Genomic DNA, 19,460 nt, shown 5'->3' with positions numbered 1-19,460 from the left:
CTCCCCTCAAATTTCAATCAAGCAGGGGATAATCAGAGCAAGCTCATCCCTGTTAATGGGAGACACAGAATCCATAACAGCTGCTTTTTAAATCAAAGTCAGGATACTTCATCTGCATCAACCACAAGATCCTACTCTTCAAGTCTTGCCAGACTAGCAAGGATGAGGGGAAACACCAACTTCTGATTGAAAGGGTTGGACATGGGCACACCATGCACACATAGAGGGAGTTAGATAGAGAGATAGTTAGAGACAGAGAGTGAATATGTGCAAAGGTAAGGATATCACTGTGCCACAAGAGCCCAACATAAGAACTTATTTTAAATTATTTAGCCTATTTTTCTAATGAACCTGTTCAGAGATGTAATTTCTCATCTCTGAAGCAGGTGGGGCGTCAACCTGGGCCTCCCAGTCCAGAGGTAGGAACATTATCATTGTGCCACAAGGGTCCTAGTGTTCTCAACCCAACCACCTTCAGCTGCATCATCATTAAAGAGGGGTCCACCCAATTAAAATCCTTCCCCAGGACCTTAAACATCTGGGTTTTGTTGAAGTTGTGAAGTTAAGATTACTTGTTGCTCAAGTGCATAGAAAGTCTTTTATTAGTATTTCATGCATAATACTTTAGTATTAAAAATAACCTATTATCTTATACCAAAGAGTTTATCAGATAGAAGATTCACATTTCACACCCACAATTCTGTTTGGAAAGTTGCTGGGAGTGTTGTTTTTATTCACTTGAGGGATGTGGACATCGCTGGCTTGCCCTTTCATAGTTGTCCGGGAGAAGGTGGTGTTGAGCTGCCTTTTTCAACTGCTGCAGCCTATATGCTGTAGGTTGACCCACAATGCTGTTAAGGAGGAAAATCCAGGATTTTGAAGAACAGTGAAGGAACGGGAATATATTTCCAAGTCAGGATGGTCAGTGATTTGGAGAGGAACTTAAAGGTGGTGGTGTTTCCATATCTGCTGCCCTCATCCTTCTGGATGAAAGTAGTCATGGATTTCAAAGGCGCTGTCTAAGCATCTTTGGTGAATTTCTGCAATGCATCTTGTAAGTTGTACACACTGCTGCTACTGAGCATCGTTAGTGGAGGAAGTAGGTGTTGTGGATATGGTACCAATCAAGCAGGTTGTTTTGTTCTGGATTGTGTCAAGCTTCTTGAGTGTTGATGGAGCTGCACCCATCCAGGCAAGTGGGGAGTATTCGATCACAGACCTGACTTGTACCTTGTGGATGGTGGACATACTTTGGGAAGTCAGGGGTGAGTTACTTTCTTAGTATTTCCAGTTTTTTTACCAGTTACTGTTGCCATTATGTTTATGTAGTGAGCCCTGTTGAGTTTCTGGTCAATGTAACTCCAAGGATATTGGTAGTGGAGGATTTAGTGACAGGAACAGCACTGAATGTCAAGGGTTGGTGATTGGATTGTCTCTTATTGAAGATGGTCATTGCCTTTCAATTGTGTGGTGCAAATGTTACTTGCCACTTGTCAACCCAAGCCTGGATATCATCCAGACCTTGTTGCATTTGAACATGGACTGTTTCAGTGTCGGAGCAGTAGTGAATGGTGCTGAACATTGTTTTTCGATGGTTGCACATCCCCATTTCTGACATTATAATGGAGGGAAGGTCATTGATGAAGTAGCTGAAGATGGTTGGGCCTAGGACATTACCCTGGGGAACTCTTGCAGAGATATCCTGGACCTTAGATGACTGACCTCAAACAATCACAACCATTTTCCTATGTGCCGGATATGACTCTAACCAGCAGAGAGTTTTCTTCTGATACCCATTGATTCCAGTTTTGCCACGGCTCCTTGATGTCACACTCAATCAAACACAGCCTTGATGTTAAGGGCTGTCACTCTCACCTCACCTTTGGAATTCAGCTATTTTGTCTATGTTTGAACCAAGGCTGTGAAGAGGTCAGCAGCTGAGTGGCCCTGGGCATCACTGAGCAGGTTATTGCTGAGCAGGTGATGCTTGATAAACCTTTCATCACTTTACTAATGATCAAGAGTAGACTGATGGGATGGTATTTAGCCAGGTTGGATTTGTCCAGCTTTTTGTGTACAGGACACACTTGTGCAATTTTATACATTGTCGGGTAGATGCCAGTGTTGTAACAGTACTGGAACCGCTTTGCTAGAGGAACACAAATTCAGTACTATTGCCAGTGTGTTAATATTTTAAACCCTCTTTGTAAATTAAGATCTTACCAATAATATGGAGTTAGCTACAAAAAAGTAAGAAACAGGTTTTTAACTATGGGTTACAATCTTTTTAACTATTCAAACCAATGAGACCAACCCCTGCAAAATCTTCAAGACACCGCAGCAAACCGGGAGATATGCAGTTGAATTTCTTTCAATTATTGCCTGATGATAAGTAGTGAGTGCTTATTATTAAATTTTGGACAACATCACCAATGAAGCTGTAACATTTGTTCACAAATTATATATTTTTTTAAATACATTGTTTTCAAGGATTTAACAATAATTCAGGTCCTGATTTCCACAACTGTCCCTATTGCTCTGGGAAAATTGTTAATGAGTGACCCACATTTTGAAAGCCAAGCATAAAACCTGTGCACTTAATGTCTATTCTTGATGAGCTTAAAACTCACATCAAGCTGGTATGATAAATGTATTGGTTAGATATTCAGTCACCACAATCAGTTTCTCTGACAATACACCCTATTGTTATAAAACAGAACATTCTCTGACTCAGAGTTGCTAACAGCATGGGGGATCTGCTTGTTATATATTAACATTCCAATTCTAGGCAGGAAGTTGGTGGACAAATATGCAGTTTAGGAACTGTCTGCCAACAGCAAGAAAACAGTGAAGTCTGTCACCCAGGGCCAGGCCATGGTGGTCTCAATGGTGGTATGTATTTGTCAAGAAGATCCAATTTCCCTTATAACGCAAGAGGAAAATCAAGAGAAGCAAACTACCTAAACATCTGTTTGCCATGCAGGGCACCAAATTATAATTACATTTGGCCTCTCACGATGACATATGGTAAAAATGGTTCTGACAGCTCAGGACAGATGCCCTTGCAACCTGTTCAGTTTATCAGGTAAAAAAGTGTAAGCAATATGCTCCTAGTGGTTCCAAGACCAATAGTAACCTGGGTAAATTCAAATTGATTGCTCCCAAACCCCCTTTTTTTTCTGCTTGGTGGAGCATGTAAAATAATTCTTTATTTAGGGTTGAATAGCTCTCTTATTCTTTTTAACATCCCTCTCTCCTCTCTCATTCACTCTCATCTCTGACAAAAATGCAAGCTGTTTTTGGATGCCTTTTTCATCAAGTTTGAATCACTCTCACCTTGCCTTTGGAATTCAGCTATTTTGTCTATGTTTGAATCAAGGCTGTGAAGAGGTCAAGAGCCTTTGATCACTGTGTCCCTTAATTTCACTATCCAATTGGGCTAAGTTGCCTCTAAAACTCGACTCTGCCCTAACCTTGTGTTTGCAATTTTCTCTAACAAAAATTTCTTATCTCCTGTATGGCTTGCTAATCTTGTCTTGTTCAAAAGTCCTTTCTCCTATTCGTTCAAACCAAATGGTTGAACAGACCATGCAACATTCTTTCCTGGTCCCCAACTTAGCTGATATTATAGTTCGCTCTCTTCAGATGCTGTTCTTCTCTCCTTTTAACTTGCTGACATAATTATTCTCCTCAAATAATCAATCTTCAACCCCACATTGCATGAAAACTATTTATTCTCCAACCTACTTTTCTTCTCTAAAGCAACTGAATATTCAATTGCCTCCCAGATTAACGAATATCTTTCCTGAGATTCAATATTAAATCTCCCAAATCAGGTTTCTGTCACTGCTATTCTACCAAAGAAAAGATCAGAGACTGCACTCTTCTTCCTCCACTCTTATCCATTTAGTAATAACCAGAGACTTAATCACAACAACTTCTCACTCCCACATCACAACTTCTGGTATGTCCAAAAATCTACCCTTCACCCTTACCAATTCTCACCTCCATGATCTCTCTCTGTGACATAATCTGGAAATAACCAACATTAATTTTCACATATTCCTTGATGACAATCAGTGTTACCTCACTATCACCTTTCTCAACTCTTCCATTATTGCTAAATTATTAGACAGCTTGTCTAACATCCAGTTCTGATGAACAAAAGCTACCTCCTACTATGCCTTGGGAAGGCTGTAGAAATTGAGTTTCATACAGCAAGGAATCACGGCATGAGTTATTTCCTGCCATTGCATTTCAAACTTCTAAAAGCTGAGTAACTCCCATAAGGTTTTGGTCTCTAAAAGTCGGCAGTATTTAAGTATAAATTCTTATTTACAGCCAACATTCCTTGTACAAATGTCACAAAATTATCTTATTCCATAATACCGCAACATTCTAAAATACTCAAAATATAATCCCACAGACAACCTATTACAGGTTACCTTCTACTTTCTTCAAACCGCACTTTTAATAACTAAAATTAGATTTGACAATGTAAATGATGTTCAATTATCATTGGTCCCTTTTCACAACTGGTGATGAGGGGATTCGAGGGACAAGGAGAGGTAAGGAAGAGGGTATAAAGTCACAATCACCTCATGCATTTGCAGATCTAATATATATAGTACATAGGAAAATGGTCACACTCTGTTTTAGGACTTGTACATTTACTTAGAAAGGAGTTACATTTTAGCCTTTAAAACAAATCACATTCCATCCCATTCCAAATATTCCCTTTAGGGATCCTTCTGATTCAACTTTGTTTTTAAAAATACAGTTTCAAATGTTAGACAAAGCTAGCTTCTACATCTCAGTCTGTGATATAATGAAAGTGTTATAGTCTGGTTCTCTATTATATTACAAATGTGTCCTGTGAAAAATATCTCTTCCCACAAAACACTCAAATTCAGTAGAAAACTGGAACACATTTTGGAGTGAATTTATTTCACTTACTGACAAAAACTATTCAATGGTCATACAAAAGAGATTGTCCAGTGCTTTTGGCACGTTATTCCAAGCCACTTGACACTAAGTTACCCAAACTCTGGGAGTACAGCCAGTGGACAAGTTATTCTTCTCTGAGAATAATGCCGAGAATTATAAATACATGCAACAAAATCTTACACAAATGCAAAATTCTTCAGATCTCAAATAGAGTCGGTATTAAAATGGACAATTCTGGAAATACTCAGAAAGTCAACCAGCATCTGTGGAGAGAGTTTAACTGACTGTCATTTCTTTTCCAGGAATATCATCTTGAAGATGTTCTGATGTTCTAGTAGTTCCAAATCGGACTTCTGTTTGTCTCTTTCTTGTTCACCTTCACTGGTTTCTATTTCCTGCTTCATATTTATTTTGCTTTTTTACAGTATGTGGAGATCACTGACAAGACCAGTATTTGCTGCCCAAACCAAACTGCCATCAAATTCAGTACCTTACTAGGGCCATTTTAGACAGAAATTAAGAATTAACTACATTTTTGTGGACCTGATCTATCATGAAGGTCAGACCAAGAAGAAGGCAGATTTCTTTTCCATGATTGAATCAAGTGGGTATCTACAATTGATGATAGTTTCAAGGACAATTACTGAGAATTGCTTTCAATTCAAGATTTCACTATTTGAATTAAAATTCTACCAGCTGCAAATGTACGATTCCAACTCATGTTCACAGAGCATTAGCCTGACCCTCTAGGTTACTAAGACCAGCAACATTACCATGACACCACCATATTTCTCCACAAAAACTTGCTTTCATATTTTGGAGGTGCCGGTGTTGGATTGGGGTGTACAAAGTTAAAAATCACACAACACCAGGTTATAGTCCAACAGGTTTATTTGGAAGCACTAGCTTTTGGAGCACCGCTCCTTCATCAGGTGATTGTAGAGTATAAGGCCTTATAATTCACAACCACCTGATGAAGGAGCAGCGCTCCGAAAGCTAGTGCTTCCAAATAAACCCATTGGACTTTAACCTGGTGTTGTGTAATTTGCAACTCTGCTTTCATCTCCACTTCTTTCCACAGCTACCTTACATATACTCATTTCCCTATTTTAACTTCACCTCTTCTGCTGAAGCAATCTTCTCTACCACTGGTTCTGCCATATTTTCTTTTATGTACTCATTCACAGAAGGTGGGCATTGCTGGCTGGACAAACATTCATTATCTATCCCGACAGCTCTTGAGAAAATGATGATGGGTTGTCTTCAAAGAGGACTCTAAACTTCTAGCTATGTGTCATTTTAATTCTCCACCTTGCTAACATGCCATTTTCTCTGCCCTCAATCACCTGCAAAGAACTAATGAAGCTTAACTTAAGCTTAAGTAACTGCACCTGCTAATTGAATTAAGAAGTTTACAGACTTCCAGACTCCAAATAGAGTTCAATAACTTAACATCACAATTTCTGTTCCAACTGTGGGCAGAGTATAAGTATGATGCAGTGCCACTTTCAATCAGGACAAGGACATGGTTTCAACATACAATTACACCGTTTTCAGCTCATTACTCATGTATGTGAGGCATTTAGCAACTTGACCAAAGATCTGAGTACCACATCTATAAAGGCTATCCAAATGAGTCTTCATTCACTGCAAGCATGGTTACCCTCAGCGCAGGTAGAGGATGAATGATCTCTTGCAGTCAGTAAGGATAAGTGGCACCATCTACTCACTGTAAAGTGACATTCATACAGGCACCTATCAATCTAACATACAAATGATGATGGACGGACATCAGACAGGATAATCTCTTGTGATCTTTTGAAATATATGAATGTATGCACTAACTAGCTGACAGTCATCCCATTATACCTTCATGCTACAGTTAATCACTTACTGGCTCAGGACCCAGCAAGGTTACGTACGCTCGTGAAGTGGTCATGCATCCATTCTGATAAAAATCATCATCATGAAGGAGCAAGCCCAGGCTGCTGGAGGGTGACGGACTTTTGAATCCTCACCTTTTCCAAGGTGTGGGCTACAGCGCTGGTAGAAAAAAGACCTGCCTGCACAGATGGAGGATCAGAAAGGTAAAAACAATGACCGCAGATGCTGGAAACCAGAGTCTACATTAGAGTGGTGCTGGAAAAGTACAGCAGTTCAGACAGCATCCGAGGAGCAGTAAAATCGACGTTTCGGACAAAAGCCCTTCATCAGGAATACAGGCAGAGAGGAGCCTGTATTCCTGATGAAGGGCTTTTGCCCAAAACGTCGATTTTACTGCTCCTCGGATGCTGCCTGAACTTCTGTGCTTTTCCAGCACCACTCTAATCTAGACCCCGGGGGATCAGAAAGGTCAGAGGAAGACTGTGAGGAAGACTGCTGCTGTTCTCAGATATGTAAGCAATGTCAGACATTTAGTTACACAAGGGACTATTCACGTTCAGCAACTAATTCTTTCTCTTCTCCACTACCGGTACAAGCGAACACCAGAAGACAAAGAAGCACAAGATATCACAATCTCTCCTGGCATTAACAGCACCATTTCTGAGAAGGATGTCTGTAAAACCTCAAAGAAGGCATTGGTATGGTCTTCACCCACACCAGGGCAAGAAGCTCTGTAGGCTCAAAGTCACATCTGGTGAGCGCATCACTGACACAGATCCACAGCTGGAAGAGGGATCACTGCCTGAGTTATGACACTTGTAGGACCAGGTATCTGTGAAGTGCCCTCCACATTAGGTACACATCCAAGTGATACATTGCATATGTAGTAACAGTCAGGGGAACAGCTGGCCACAATGCCAGACTACATCAGTAGGCAAAAACAAAGGCTGGAGAAGGCTGTCCAAGTCAGTTAATTCTTGTCACACTTGGCTGCCACCTTGGAAAAGTGGGAGCCACTTTAAAGGTCCAGGTCCAGCAGAACACATTGTGGCTACTGGATATGCACTGGAAATCACAATCAATAGTCATGCACATCACCAATTGCCTAGCAAGAGGAGGACATGACACCTCAATCCTCACTCAAGGTGCCACTTCAACACCAGGGGGTGGGGAGGGTGGTGCCAAGAGCATCCTACAGGTGAGATGGAAAGATAACATGCAATCTGTAAGCTTTATCACAGGACACTCCAGAGGACTCCCAACTCTCAGTCTCCCCTCTCCCAGGGACCCTACTACCCACATCAGGTCATACTAAGAAGGATGCAATCGCACAGGAGACTCTAAGTAGGCTAAGGTCCTTTGGCCTAAAGCGACAAGATGACAACATCCACTAAAGTCATCTGTCACCAGGGTGAAACAGTCTCTTGCTGCCTCTACCTCAGCTGTGAATGTTGGCATAGAACCCAGACATAATGGTAGGCTAAGAAGATGTCATTTTTAGGGAACATAGATGGTGCAGGTACCCTCATTAAATGTATTTAAACAATACTTCTAAGAACATACATTAATTTATACTGTTGTAATGCCTGCTGCAGTCTCATCACCCAACTGGTACTTCCATTAAGGTAAAATAGGACGCTGCAGCCAGAATTCGTCCGCTCCGTCCGTTTTTTTTTTCTTTGTCCCTCTTTCCCTTCCATCTCTTGGCCTCGGACACCCGGCCCCAACCTCCAAAGTTGAGACACTAGTGACCAGCAGTCCGGTGCAAAGCGTTGCAGCAGCCAGCAGTCAGACCACATGGAGGCGCCCTTTGCCGTTGTGCTGCGGAGAGCCCTTGGAGAGAGACTTTTTAACTTCATTTTTGGGACCTATGGTTATACGGTTTATAGCTGTAATGTTGCTTTTTTCTTCATTTCCCTATTCTGTAACTAAGGATTGTACCGAGGTACCTTTGTACCCAAGATGGCGCTGTAAGTTCACTGTAACCATTTGAGTACATGTGACAATAAAGCTAATTGAATTTAATTCAAACATCCCACTAAGTGCTGATATTGTTATCTGAGGCGCAAATGCTAAGTCAGCACGAATGGCTCAGAGAGTAGGAGCTCTGGGTCAGAGAGGTGAGACTGCTGGGACAGAGGAGATTGAGAGTTCTAAAGCTCCCTGTGAACCTTTACGTGCAGCATGGTGGCTCAGTGGATGCCACTGCTGCCTCACAGCACCAGGCATCTGGGTTCGATTCCAGCCTTGGGCAACTGTGGGTGTGGAATTTGAACATTTTACCCATGTCTGCTTGGGTTCCTCCCACAATCCAAAGATGTGCAAACTAGGTGAATTGGACATAATGTTCAAGGATGTGTGGGTTAGGTGCATTATTCAGGGGTAAATGTACAGTAATAGAGTAATGGGAATGGGTCTGGGTGGTTTACTCTTTGGAGGTCAGTGTGAACTTGTTGGGCCAAAATGGCCTGTTTCCACACTGTAGGGATTCTATTAATTCTATGAATCTATGAGTTCAGCACCTGCTACCAGAAGAATGTGGCACTGGTCTCCCATTAGCACATGTTTCACTGTCTCACATCATTAATCAAGTTAAAAATCACACAACACCAGGTTATAGTCCAACAGATTTAATTGGAAACACACTAGCTTTCGGAGTGACGCTCCTTCATCAGGTGATTAGGTGAACGCAATCACCTGATGAAGGAGCGTTGCTCTGAAAGATAGTGTGTTTCCAATTAAACCTGTTGGACTATAACCTGGTGTTGTGTGATTTTTAACTTTGTACACCCCAGTCCCACACTGGCATCTCCAAATCATCATTAACCAAATATGTACCAAATATTGTTCTTACAATCCAAGAAAGCACAGACCTCACATTCAGTGACTGCAGTTAAAGATCAGGGGGCTTATGTCAGGGATAGTAACCTTGTGAAACAGCGGTCAGAGTGAGTAGGTTGGGCATGGAATCATAACAGAATAGTTATCGCAGAGAAAATCTGAGTCATGGAGAAATATGGGATGGCTGTATGGAATGCAGGAAATAAACTAATTTCACCTGCTTGGACTCCATAGGCATGTATGGCATGGTCAGAATAAGAGGTAGGCAATGCACCACTGAGATATAAAGGACTTCATTATCTCTGAGGAGATAATGCAATTGCAAAGGAAGCACCATCGGTGAGGACGCTTACAATACAGTCAAGGAATCTTAGGAATTGTAAAGCAATAAGCTAACTCTCATGCCAGCCAAGATTTGAAAACTGGGAAGCATGTTCCAAAGTTGGCTCCTCTTTGCTGGAGGCAAAGCCCATAATCATGTTTCCCTTCAAATATCTGTGGTTAGAGAAGAATACAGTTTTGTGCAGGTATAGTTGCAATTAGTACAAAACGTTAGATTTGACCACGCAGTTTGATCGTTCTAAGTGATCTCAGTATCAACACATTGAAAATAAAGCAAATCATTATTTGAAACAATGCAAAATGAAATGGTTTTCATTGAATGATCTGTGTTCTTAAGAGGAAGGTGCAGCCTCCAGCCAGTTGCTTTCAAATAAAGCCAAACACTGAATCAAAGATGCATCAGTAGCTCAATCAGCCTGGAATCAGTTTGCATGAAGGCTTTCATAGCTCTCATCAAACCATTCTCTAAGCTTTATCCCATCACTGAGTAAGCTCCTGGCCCATGTCTCAACCATCATCTTCCTCAGTGGGGAGTTCTGCAGCTCTTTCTCTCCCAAGATACCCTCTCTTTGTCAAGATTCCGGAGAATATAGCACATGACAATGATGCAGGATGTATTTTCTGGTACAAATTTCAGTGAGTAGATTCAGTATTACAATCTGATATTGAGCAGACAAGAAGTCCAATCATCTGCTCAGCTATGGCCCTTTTGGTGAAATGTGTGCTACTATAGCTCTCCTCTGCATGTTTTGAGAATTCCTAGTCGGTTTTCTCAGATAGGTCCATAAGATAGCCCTTGTCTCCCAGCAGCCACCCCTGTAATGGTGAGGGTGATTTAAATAATTCTTTAATCTGTGAATGCTCTAGGTGAAAACAGCTGACAAAGTTCCATGGATATTGTGATCGTTGGCTGTTTTGGTCTCTCTCTGTATCTGGACATTAAGAGAATAGAACCCTTTCCAATGAACAAACAGAGCTCACTGTTGCTAAGGCATTCCGAGAGCAATGTGGGTGCATTTAATAGAAGTTTGCTCCTATCGAAAATCTCCTAATAGTAGCAAACCTGACTGTGTTGGCTGTCTGACTCCCTGCATCAAAGAGAAACCTCTCAAATTCATGCACTACTGTGAATGCAGCATCATTCACTTCTCTTATACATGAGTCAGAAGCTGACTGAGAAATTTCAGATGACCCCAGTGGCTTCCGGAAACAATATATTTGAAAAATATTGTGTAATATGCTATCTGCATTGTCTCTATATGACTGGAGATAATTGTACTGACACCTTTAGATCTGATTCTGGGTAATACTCATTGTTGATATTGCATGCTGGATATGACGTCTCTGTAAGCTGTGAAAAATTGGGACACAAATTTCAAGAATGGAGCCATTCATATTTAGTGTTAAAGCAAATATGCCTGATCCTCTTATTGCCACTCCCCATTCTTTACCTCCAAATTGCATTACAATCCCAGTGTTGTGTCAATCTGGAGCCTTCACCAGTTTCTGTCAATCCCATTCATATTTATGTTAACTTCTGGTTTTAAGCCAAGACCCTAATCATCCAGGTTTTGGTAGCTCTCTTCACCTCTCTTGATTTTTCTATTTTTAAGGCCACATGAACCATCATTTTCTATGACCCACCATGAGACCATTCCCCGTCTGTTATATTTTAATTTCTATGCTCCCAAATCCAAACTTCAGTCATGACTGTCAACATACCCACCATAAACCTCTACCACAAATCACAGCTCCAGCCACAAGCTTCCTGTTGTAACAACTACGCCCTAGTCACCCAACTCCCTGTGACTCTCCTTTTCCAGCCATCACCCCAAAAGCCCCAGGATGGGACAGAAGTTTCTCAAAGTTAACTCCTCCACTACTGGACAGAGAGTGCCCAATCCCTGGGTGGACAGTGCCGCACCCTTTCCTGACTGTCCTACGCTTAACCACTTACACTTTACTCTGCATCGACTGGCACGCTGCTTCCCCTGATAAACGTGGACTGAACATGGTGACCTTATCCCACAACTCAATGCAGCCACCATTTAAACACATTCTGAGGAAGGGTTACTGGACTCGAAAAGTTAACTTTGATTTCTCTCCACAGATGCTCTGAAACCTGCTGAGTTTTTTCCAGCAATTTCTGTTTTTGTTTCTGATTTCCAGCATCCATGGTTCTTTTAGTTTTTATAATTTACAGGCATATCATATAAGGACAAAGCAGCCAGTGCATACCCCAAAGTTCAGGCAAAAGTGAAGATCACCAGGTACATGCCCAAATATAGTCAGGTATCTAAAAGAAGTTAATTGGGAGTAAATAATTAATTCTAGTAAGTTGACTTTTTAATGAAATGGAAATGAATGCCTCTACAACCTGAAGGTGAACCCACTTTTTAAGGTCAGAGAAGTTAATTGGAAGAATTTGAGAATTTGATGTTTTTGCTTCTCACCCAATTTAGTTCATCTGGATAACATTACCCTCACCTCTTCTGGGATTAGAAGATCCTGCCCTCGGTTTTATTTTCTTTGCAATGCTGCTTTTCTCCCCATTTCGTTCTTGTTCTTGGACAACAACTATTCATTTTTCTGCTATTCACACCAATTCTACATACGTCATTTTTTTTTGGAAAACGTTTCCATTCCCACTCACTCTGGCTCAACACAACCAACTCTTTTGTCATTTACTCTTTCCAGTTTTGCCTTTTTCACTCCTTTTTTATCATCCTTCTTCTTTCCACTTGCTTAAACCCAATTACATTATAAATTTTCCCAGTTTTGATGAAAGGTCATCTGCCAGTTAACTGATTCTCTCTTCACAGATACAACCTGACCTGTTGAGTATTCCCATTATTTTCTGTTTTTATTTTGTCGTATTCAATTTTATTCACTTTGAATGGCACAAATAAACAGCAGCAGACTAGAACAAGTTGAAGAAACAAGTTAGGATCAGATCCTTGCTTTCCTGTGACAATTCAAATTAAGTTTAGAAGCTCCAATAAAAGTTTGAAAATTAAATGAATATGCAGAGAGAAACTGCTATATAACTTACCCATCATAGGCAGCAAGCAGAAAGTTCAGCAATAAACTAATAGACTGTTCAACATTTATTTGATGGGTAGTTGGCAAGCGTTTGTTCAGCTGGTAAAGTATTGTGGAGATGATAGCTTCCAAGCGAGCAACACTGAGATCAGCATTTGGATCCATTGTATTTAGCCCATTTTCTCTGAATGCCTCTATAATATTCCAAACATCTACCAAGTGCACTAAACAAGTAAAAAAAGAAATAAATGAGTAAGTTTCATAAAAGCATCTGAACCTGGGTGCTATTTTATACTTATTCATTTATGGGATGAGGGCATCACTGGCTAGGCCAGTATTTATTGCTCATCACAGAGGGCAGTTAAGTGTCAACCACATTGCTGTGGGTCTGGAGTCACATGTCGTCCAGACCAGGTAAGGATGGCCTTTTCTTTCCCTAAAGAACATTTGTGAACCAGACGTCCTGCATTCTTGACTGTCCACAGAGCTCTTTTTGCCTGTCTTCTGAACTCACATCACTGTAGCTTCCTTTAATGGCCAGTTTCCACTTTGTCTAAAGCACAACTGACCCAATTAAAGTTGTCAATTGCTTTATTTGTGGCAATGATTACATAGATTATCCGTTGTTGCACTCCCTAACATTTGTGGCATCCAAAACGTTTTACTCCCGTACCACTACTTGCAGTCAGTTTCACTGCAATCTGTATCAAAATAGTCTGCAATAGTTCATCTTACCTCCTTGTTTATGATCACAGTGGGAATATGTTACAGTTCCATTGTGCTTTGTTGAACTCATCTCCACAAGTCATATCTCCTGAAACCTGGATATTCCTCCAACACAGTGAAAAAGCTTCACTGCTTGCTTCTACATGTTATTGGTACCTTGAAAATTTTGATTCTTTGCCTTCTTCTATCATTTACATACATTCAGCTTTTGACATTTTGGGCATTGGGTCTTCTTGTATAAGTCCTGAAGACAGGACAGTTTAAACTAGATCAGTGGTGGTGGTGGGGTGGGGGTGGGAGTGGGTTTGAGGGGGTAGTGGGGTGTGGGGAGGCGCGAATGGTGCGGTCCTCAACAGCAGGGAAGCAAATGCGAAGCTGGAATGGAGATACAGTAATCAGAAATAGTAGGTTAAACAGACAGATTCGGCTGGAACATGACAGGGAGTGAGGAATGCCTGTTGGATTAAATTGCATTTATTTCAATGCATGAGGCCTGACAGGTAAGGCCGATGAACTGAGGGTGTGGATAGGTACATGGGACTGGGATATTATAACCAGTACAGAAACGTGACTAAGGGAGGGAAGGACTGGCAGTTTAATTTGCCAGAGTACAAGTGCTTTAGGCTGGACAGAGGTTGTGGAAAGATGGGAGGGGTGTTGCATTTTTGACTAAGGTGAGTATCCCAGCAGTAATCAGAGATGAAATAACTGAAGGATCATCCTGTGAGGCTTTGTGGGTGGACTTAAGAAATAAGGAGGGGACGATGACATTATTAGGGTTGTACATAGGCTCCCAAATAGTCAATGGTAATTAGAGGAACAAATATGCAGGGAAGCTGGGGAGGCTTGCTGGAGCAATAGGGTTGTCATAGTAGGGGATTTTAATTTTCCTAACATAGACTGGGACTGCCAGAGCATTAAGGGTTTAAATGGGGAGGAATTTGTTAAGTGTATTCAGGAAAGTTTCCTCAAACAGTATAAAAAGGGCCCTACTTGGGATGGGGCAAAACTCGACCTACTCTTGTGAAATAGGGCAGGATAGCTGACTGAGGTGACAGTGGGGGAGCACTTTGGGACCACTGACCAAAATTCTATTAGTTTTAAAATAGTTATGGAGAGGGACAAAACTAGTCCACAGGTATAAGTTCTAAACTGGGGCACGTCAAATTTTGATGGAATTAGACAGGAGCTTGCAGGAGTTGATTGGAGTAGTTAGTTTGTAGGCAAAGGGACCTCCAGCAAATGGCAGGCCTTTAAAAGTGAGATAGCTAGACTTCAAGATCTATATGTTCCTGCGAGGGTGAAGGGTAAGGTTGACAGGAATAGGGAACTCCGGATGACAAGAGATATTGATGCTTTGACCAGAAAAAAGGAGGGGTGGCTAAGGTACTGGCAGCTGGAATCAAGGAAATCCCTGGATGTATACAAGGGGTACAGGTGTTTACTGAAGAAGGAAATCAGGACAGCGAAAAGGAGGCCCAGGATAGTCTTGGCTGAGAAGATTAGGGTGAATCCAAAGAGGTTCCTTAAGTAAATTAAAGGAAAAAGAATAACTAGAGAGAGAATAGGACCACTCAAGGATATGTATGCATCAAACTGCAGGAGATGGGCAAGGTCCTCAATGAATATTTCTCCTCTGTGTCTACCGTGGAGAAAGACAAGAAGACTTGAGAACTTGGGGAAGCTAGTGGTGATATCTTGTGGACAGTCCATATCACAGTAGAGGAGGTGTTGGACGTATTAGAATGTATGAAGGTGGATAAATCTTCTGGTCCTAACCAGATACATCTAAGAGGCTTGGGAAGAAAGTTGCAACACCATTAGCCACAGGTGAAGCTCCGGGAGACTGGAGGGTAGAGAATGTTGTGCCTTTATTCAAGAAGAGCTGCAAAGAAAAGCCTTGGAACTATAGGCCAATAAGCTTAACATCAGTGGTCGGTAAGTTACTTGGGAAGATGATGATAGATAAGATATACATGCATTTGGAAAGACAGGGTTTGATTAGGGATAGTCAGCATAGCTTTGCGCGTGGGAGATCATGTCTCATAAATTTGTTCGAGTTCATTGATGGAGTGATCAGGAAGGTTGAAGAGGGCTGGATGGTAGATGTAGTCAATATGGATTTCAGTAAGGCCATTGGTAAGGTTCCACATAGTAGGCTGTTCTGGAAGGTTAGATCGCATGGAATCCAGGGGCAGTTGGCAAATTGGATGCACAATTGGCTTGATGATAGGAAGCAGAGGGTAATAGTGGAAAACTGCTTGTCGGACTGGAGACCTGTAACTACTGGAGTGCCTCAGGAGTCAGTGCTGGGCCCATTACTGTTTGTTACCTATATTTATGATTTGGATGAGATGTACAAGGCATGATTAGTACGTTTGCAGATGACACCAAAATAGGCAGTATCATGAACAGTGAGGAATATTATCAGAAATTGCAGCAGGACCTGATCAGCTGGGGAGTGGGCCGAGAAATGGTAAATGGAGTTTAATGTAGAGAAGTGTGAGGTCTTGAATTTTGGGAAGTCAAATTAAGATAGGAGTTTCATGGTGAATGGTAGGGCCTCAAGTGTAGTAGAACATTAGGACCTTGGACTTCAAGTGCATGGCTCTCTGAAAGTGGATTCGCAGGCAGACAAGGCAGTGGGGAAGTCTTCTGGCACACTGGCCCTCATCAGTCAGGGCACTGAGTAGAGAAGTTGGGAAGTTATGTTGTGGTTGTACAGGATGTTGGTGAGGCCACACTTGGGAGTATCGTGTTCAATTTTGGTCACCTTGCTATAGGAAGGATGTTCTTCAACTGGAAGCAGTGCAGAAGAAATTTACAAGGATGTTGCTAGGACTGAATGGTCTGAGTTATAGGGATAGGCTGGACAAGCTAGGACTTTTTTCTTTAGAGGTAGGAGATGGAGGGGGATTCTTCTATAAGTATATAAGATCATGAGAGGCATGGATAGGGTGAATGCACTCAGTCCTTTTCCCAGGGTTGGGGAATCAAGGTCGAGAAGTCATCAGTTTAAGGTTAGAGGGGAAAGAATAAAGGGGACCCTGAGGGGCAACACTTTTACACAAACGTTGGTATGTATATGGAATGAGCTGCCAGCAGAAGTGGTTAAGGCAGGTACATTAACAACATTTAAAAGGCATTTGGACAAATACATGGATAGGAAAGATTTAGAAGTGGAAGGCTGAGTGCAAGGAAATGGAGTTAGTGTGGATGGACGTTTTTGGTCAGCATGGACCAGTTTGGGCCAAAAGGTCTGTCTCTTTGCTAGGACTCTGACTCTACCTGTCGTTTTACTGTTAGACTTGCCTCCAAGACCAGTACTGTACTGCTTAGCTGACATGAAATATTATTTAATATTAAATGACATGTGCACCAGAGATTTTACCAATTTGATACTGGTAACAATTTATTTTGTTTAGTTTCTGCCAAAACTCCGTTGGGCACAGCGTTGGGATTCACTTCAGCCTCAAAATTCAAATAATAAATGACATCCATCCATAAATCCTTAAATCTTCACCACTGCAATTTCATCAATTTCCTTCAAATTACATGATCTGATACACATTCCAAATTAGCCAAAATTCATCTGCTTGCATTCCCTCACTAAATCCCATTCACCTGCCACTGCTAACCTCTATTAGCACCTTATCTATTGATACAAGATCACAAAATAATTATTGGTTTAGGAAGGTAATTTCACCAATCACAATTCATTCATTGGGAGAGATGTTTCTTTCCATAGCTCAGTATCCAATTATTTTTTAAAATATTCACCTCGAACAATTTTGGAAGCTGTACTATATGTTAATCTCTCGTTGTGAGTGAAGAATATCTCAGTATTAGTCATAATCTGTCTTTAATTAACTTCAAGGTACTTTCCCTTGTATTCTCACAAGTCTGTATTTGTGATGAATTTCATTTAATGCCTTTCAGTAAGAGCAAAATCTTTTTAAATTTCCACCCAGATTTAGCTCACCCAACTTCAGCAATCACCCCTAGTTTACACCTTCTATTCTAAGATAGTTCTCCCTACTGCCTCTGCTAACCTAGGCTAGATTTTGATGTAGTAATGACAGTGAAACTGACAGTATTCCCCCTCAGTGCTCCTTGAAACGGACAACTTGGCAGTTCAGACATCCAGGAAATCCAGATGTTGCTGTTAATGAGTCGATGCCCCTCCACAGGATATGCAGCAAAGATTTCCAAAGTCTACAGTTTCTCCGCATGGCTGAACTGGTGCTCAGCCTTAACAACTTCTTCCAAACCTCCCACTTCCTCTGAACCAAAGGGGTAGGCATGGGCATCTGCATGGGCCCAACTGTGTCTGCCTGTTTGTTGGGTATGTGGAACAGTCCATCTTCCACAGCTACACCAGCATCACCTCCCAGCTTTCCCTCCGCTATATTGATGACTGTATTGGCGTCACCTCGTGCTCCCACGAGGAGGTTGAACAGTTCATCAACTTCACTAACATCTTTCACCCTGTCTTGAAATTCACCTGGACCATCTCAGACACTTCCCTCCTATTCCTGGACCTCTCCATCTCCATCTCCGGTGACCGAATAACCACGGACATCTACTATATACCCACCAACTCCCACAGCTACCTGGACTACACCTCCTCCCACCCTGCCTCCTGTAAAAATGCCATCCCTTATTCCTAATTCCTCCACTGCATCCATTCCCAGGATGACCAATTCCATCATAGAAAGTTCCAGATGGCCACCATCTTCAAAGACCGCAATTTCCCCTGCCACATGGTTGATGATGCCCTCCAGCGCATCTCCTCCATTTGCTGCGCCTCCACCGTTGGATCCCATCCCTCCCAAAGCAACAAAGACAGAACCCCCTGGTCCTCACCTTCCACCCCACCAACCTCCATATACATCATAACATCCTCCGCCACTTCTGCCACCTACAAACAGACCCCACCACTAGGGATATATTTCCCTGCCCATCTTCATCAGCGTTTTGGAGAGACAATTCCCCCCATGATTCCCTTGTCAGATCCATGCCCCCCCTACCAGTTCACACCCCACTCCCAGCATCTTCCCCTGCCACTGCAAGAAGTGCAAAACATGCGCCCACACCTCCTCCCTCACCTCTGTCCAAGGCCCCAAAGGATCCTTCCATATCTGACAGAAATTCACCTTTATTTCCACAAATGTCATCAACTGTATACATTGCACCCGATGTGGTGTCCTCGACATCAGGGAGACAGGACGCCAACTAGTGGATCGTTTCAGAGAACATCTCTGGGACACCCGTACTAACCAACCCCACCGCCCCATGGCTGAACACTTCAATTCCCCCTCCCACTCCACAAGGTCATGCTGGTCCCGGGCCTTCTCCACTGCCAAACCCTAACCACCCGACGCCTGGAGGAAGAATACTTCATCTTCTGCCTTTGGACCCTGCAATCACACAGGCTTAATATGGATTTCACCAGTCTCCTCATTTCTCCTCCCCCCACCTTATTCCAGTCCCAAGCCTCCAACTCAGCACCACCCTCTTGACCTGTCCATTGTCTTTTCCAACGATCCGTTCCACCCTCCTCTCCGACCTATTACCTTCTCCCCAAACTTCACCTATCTATTGCATCCTCAGCTACCTTCCCCTCTGCCCCACTCCCCTTCCATTTATCCCTCTGCCCCCCCCCCCCCCCCCCCCCC

General features: G+C 42.2%; 1 protein-coding gene across 1 annotated transcript in view; it reads right to left on the bottom strand.

The window, feature by feature from the left end:
• The window catches only part of dtna (dystrobrevin, alpha), a 198,586-nt gene that overhangs the window by 121,128 nt on the left and 57,998 nt on the right, over positions 1–19,460 (bottom strand). Inside the window, exon 4 of the mRNA XM_043689334.1 lies at positions 13,067–13,280. Coding sequence (XP_043545269.1) covers positions 13,067–13,280 — 214 coding nt within the window. The remainder of the gene's footprint in view (positions 1–13,066; positions 13,281–19,460) is intronic.

Source organism: Chiloscyllium plagiosum, chromosome 4 (genome assembly GCF_004010195.1).
Source record: "Chiloscyllium plagiosum isolate BGI_BamShark_2017 chromosome 4, ASM401019v2, whole genome shotgun sequence".
In the NCBI taxonomy this organism is placed as follows: domain Eukaryota; kingdom Metazoa; phylum Chordata; class Chondrichthyes; order Orectolobiformes; family Hemiscylliidae; genus Chiloscyllium; species Chiloscyllium plagiosum.
This window is presented reverse-complemented; position numbering and strand designations above follow the sequence as displayed.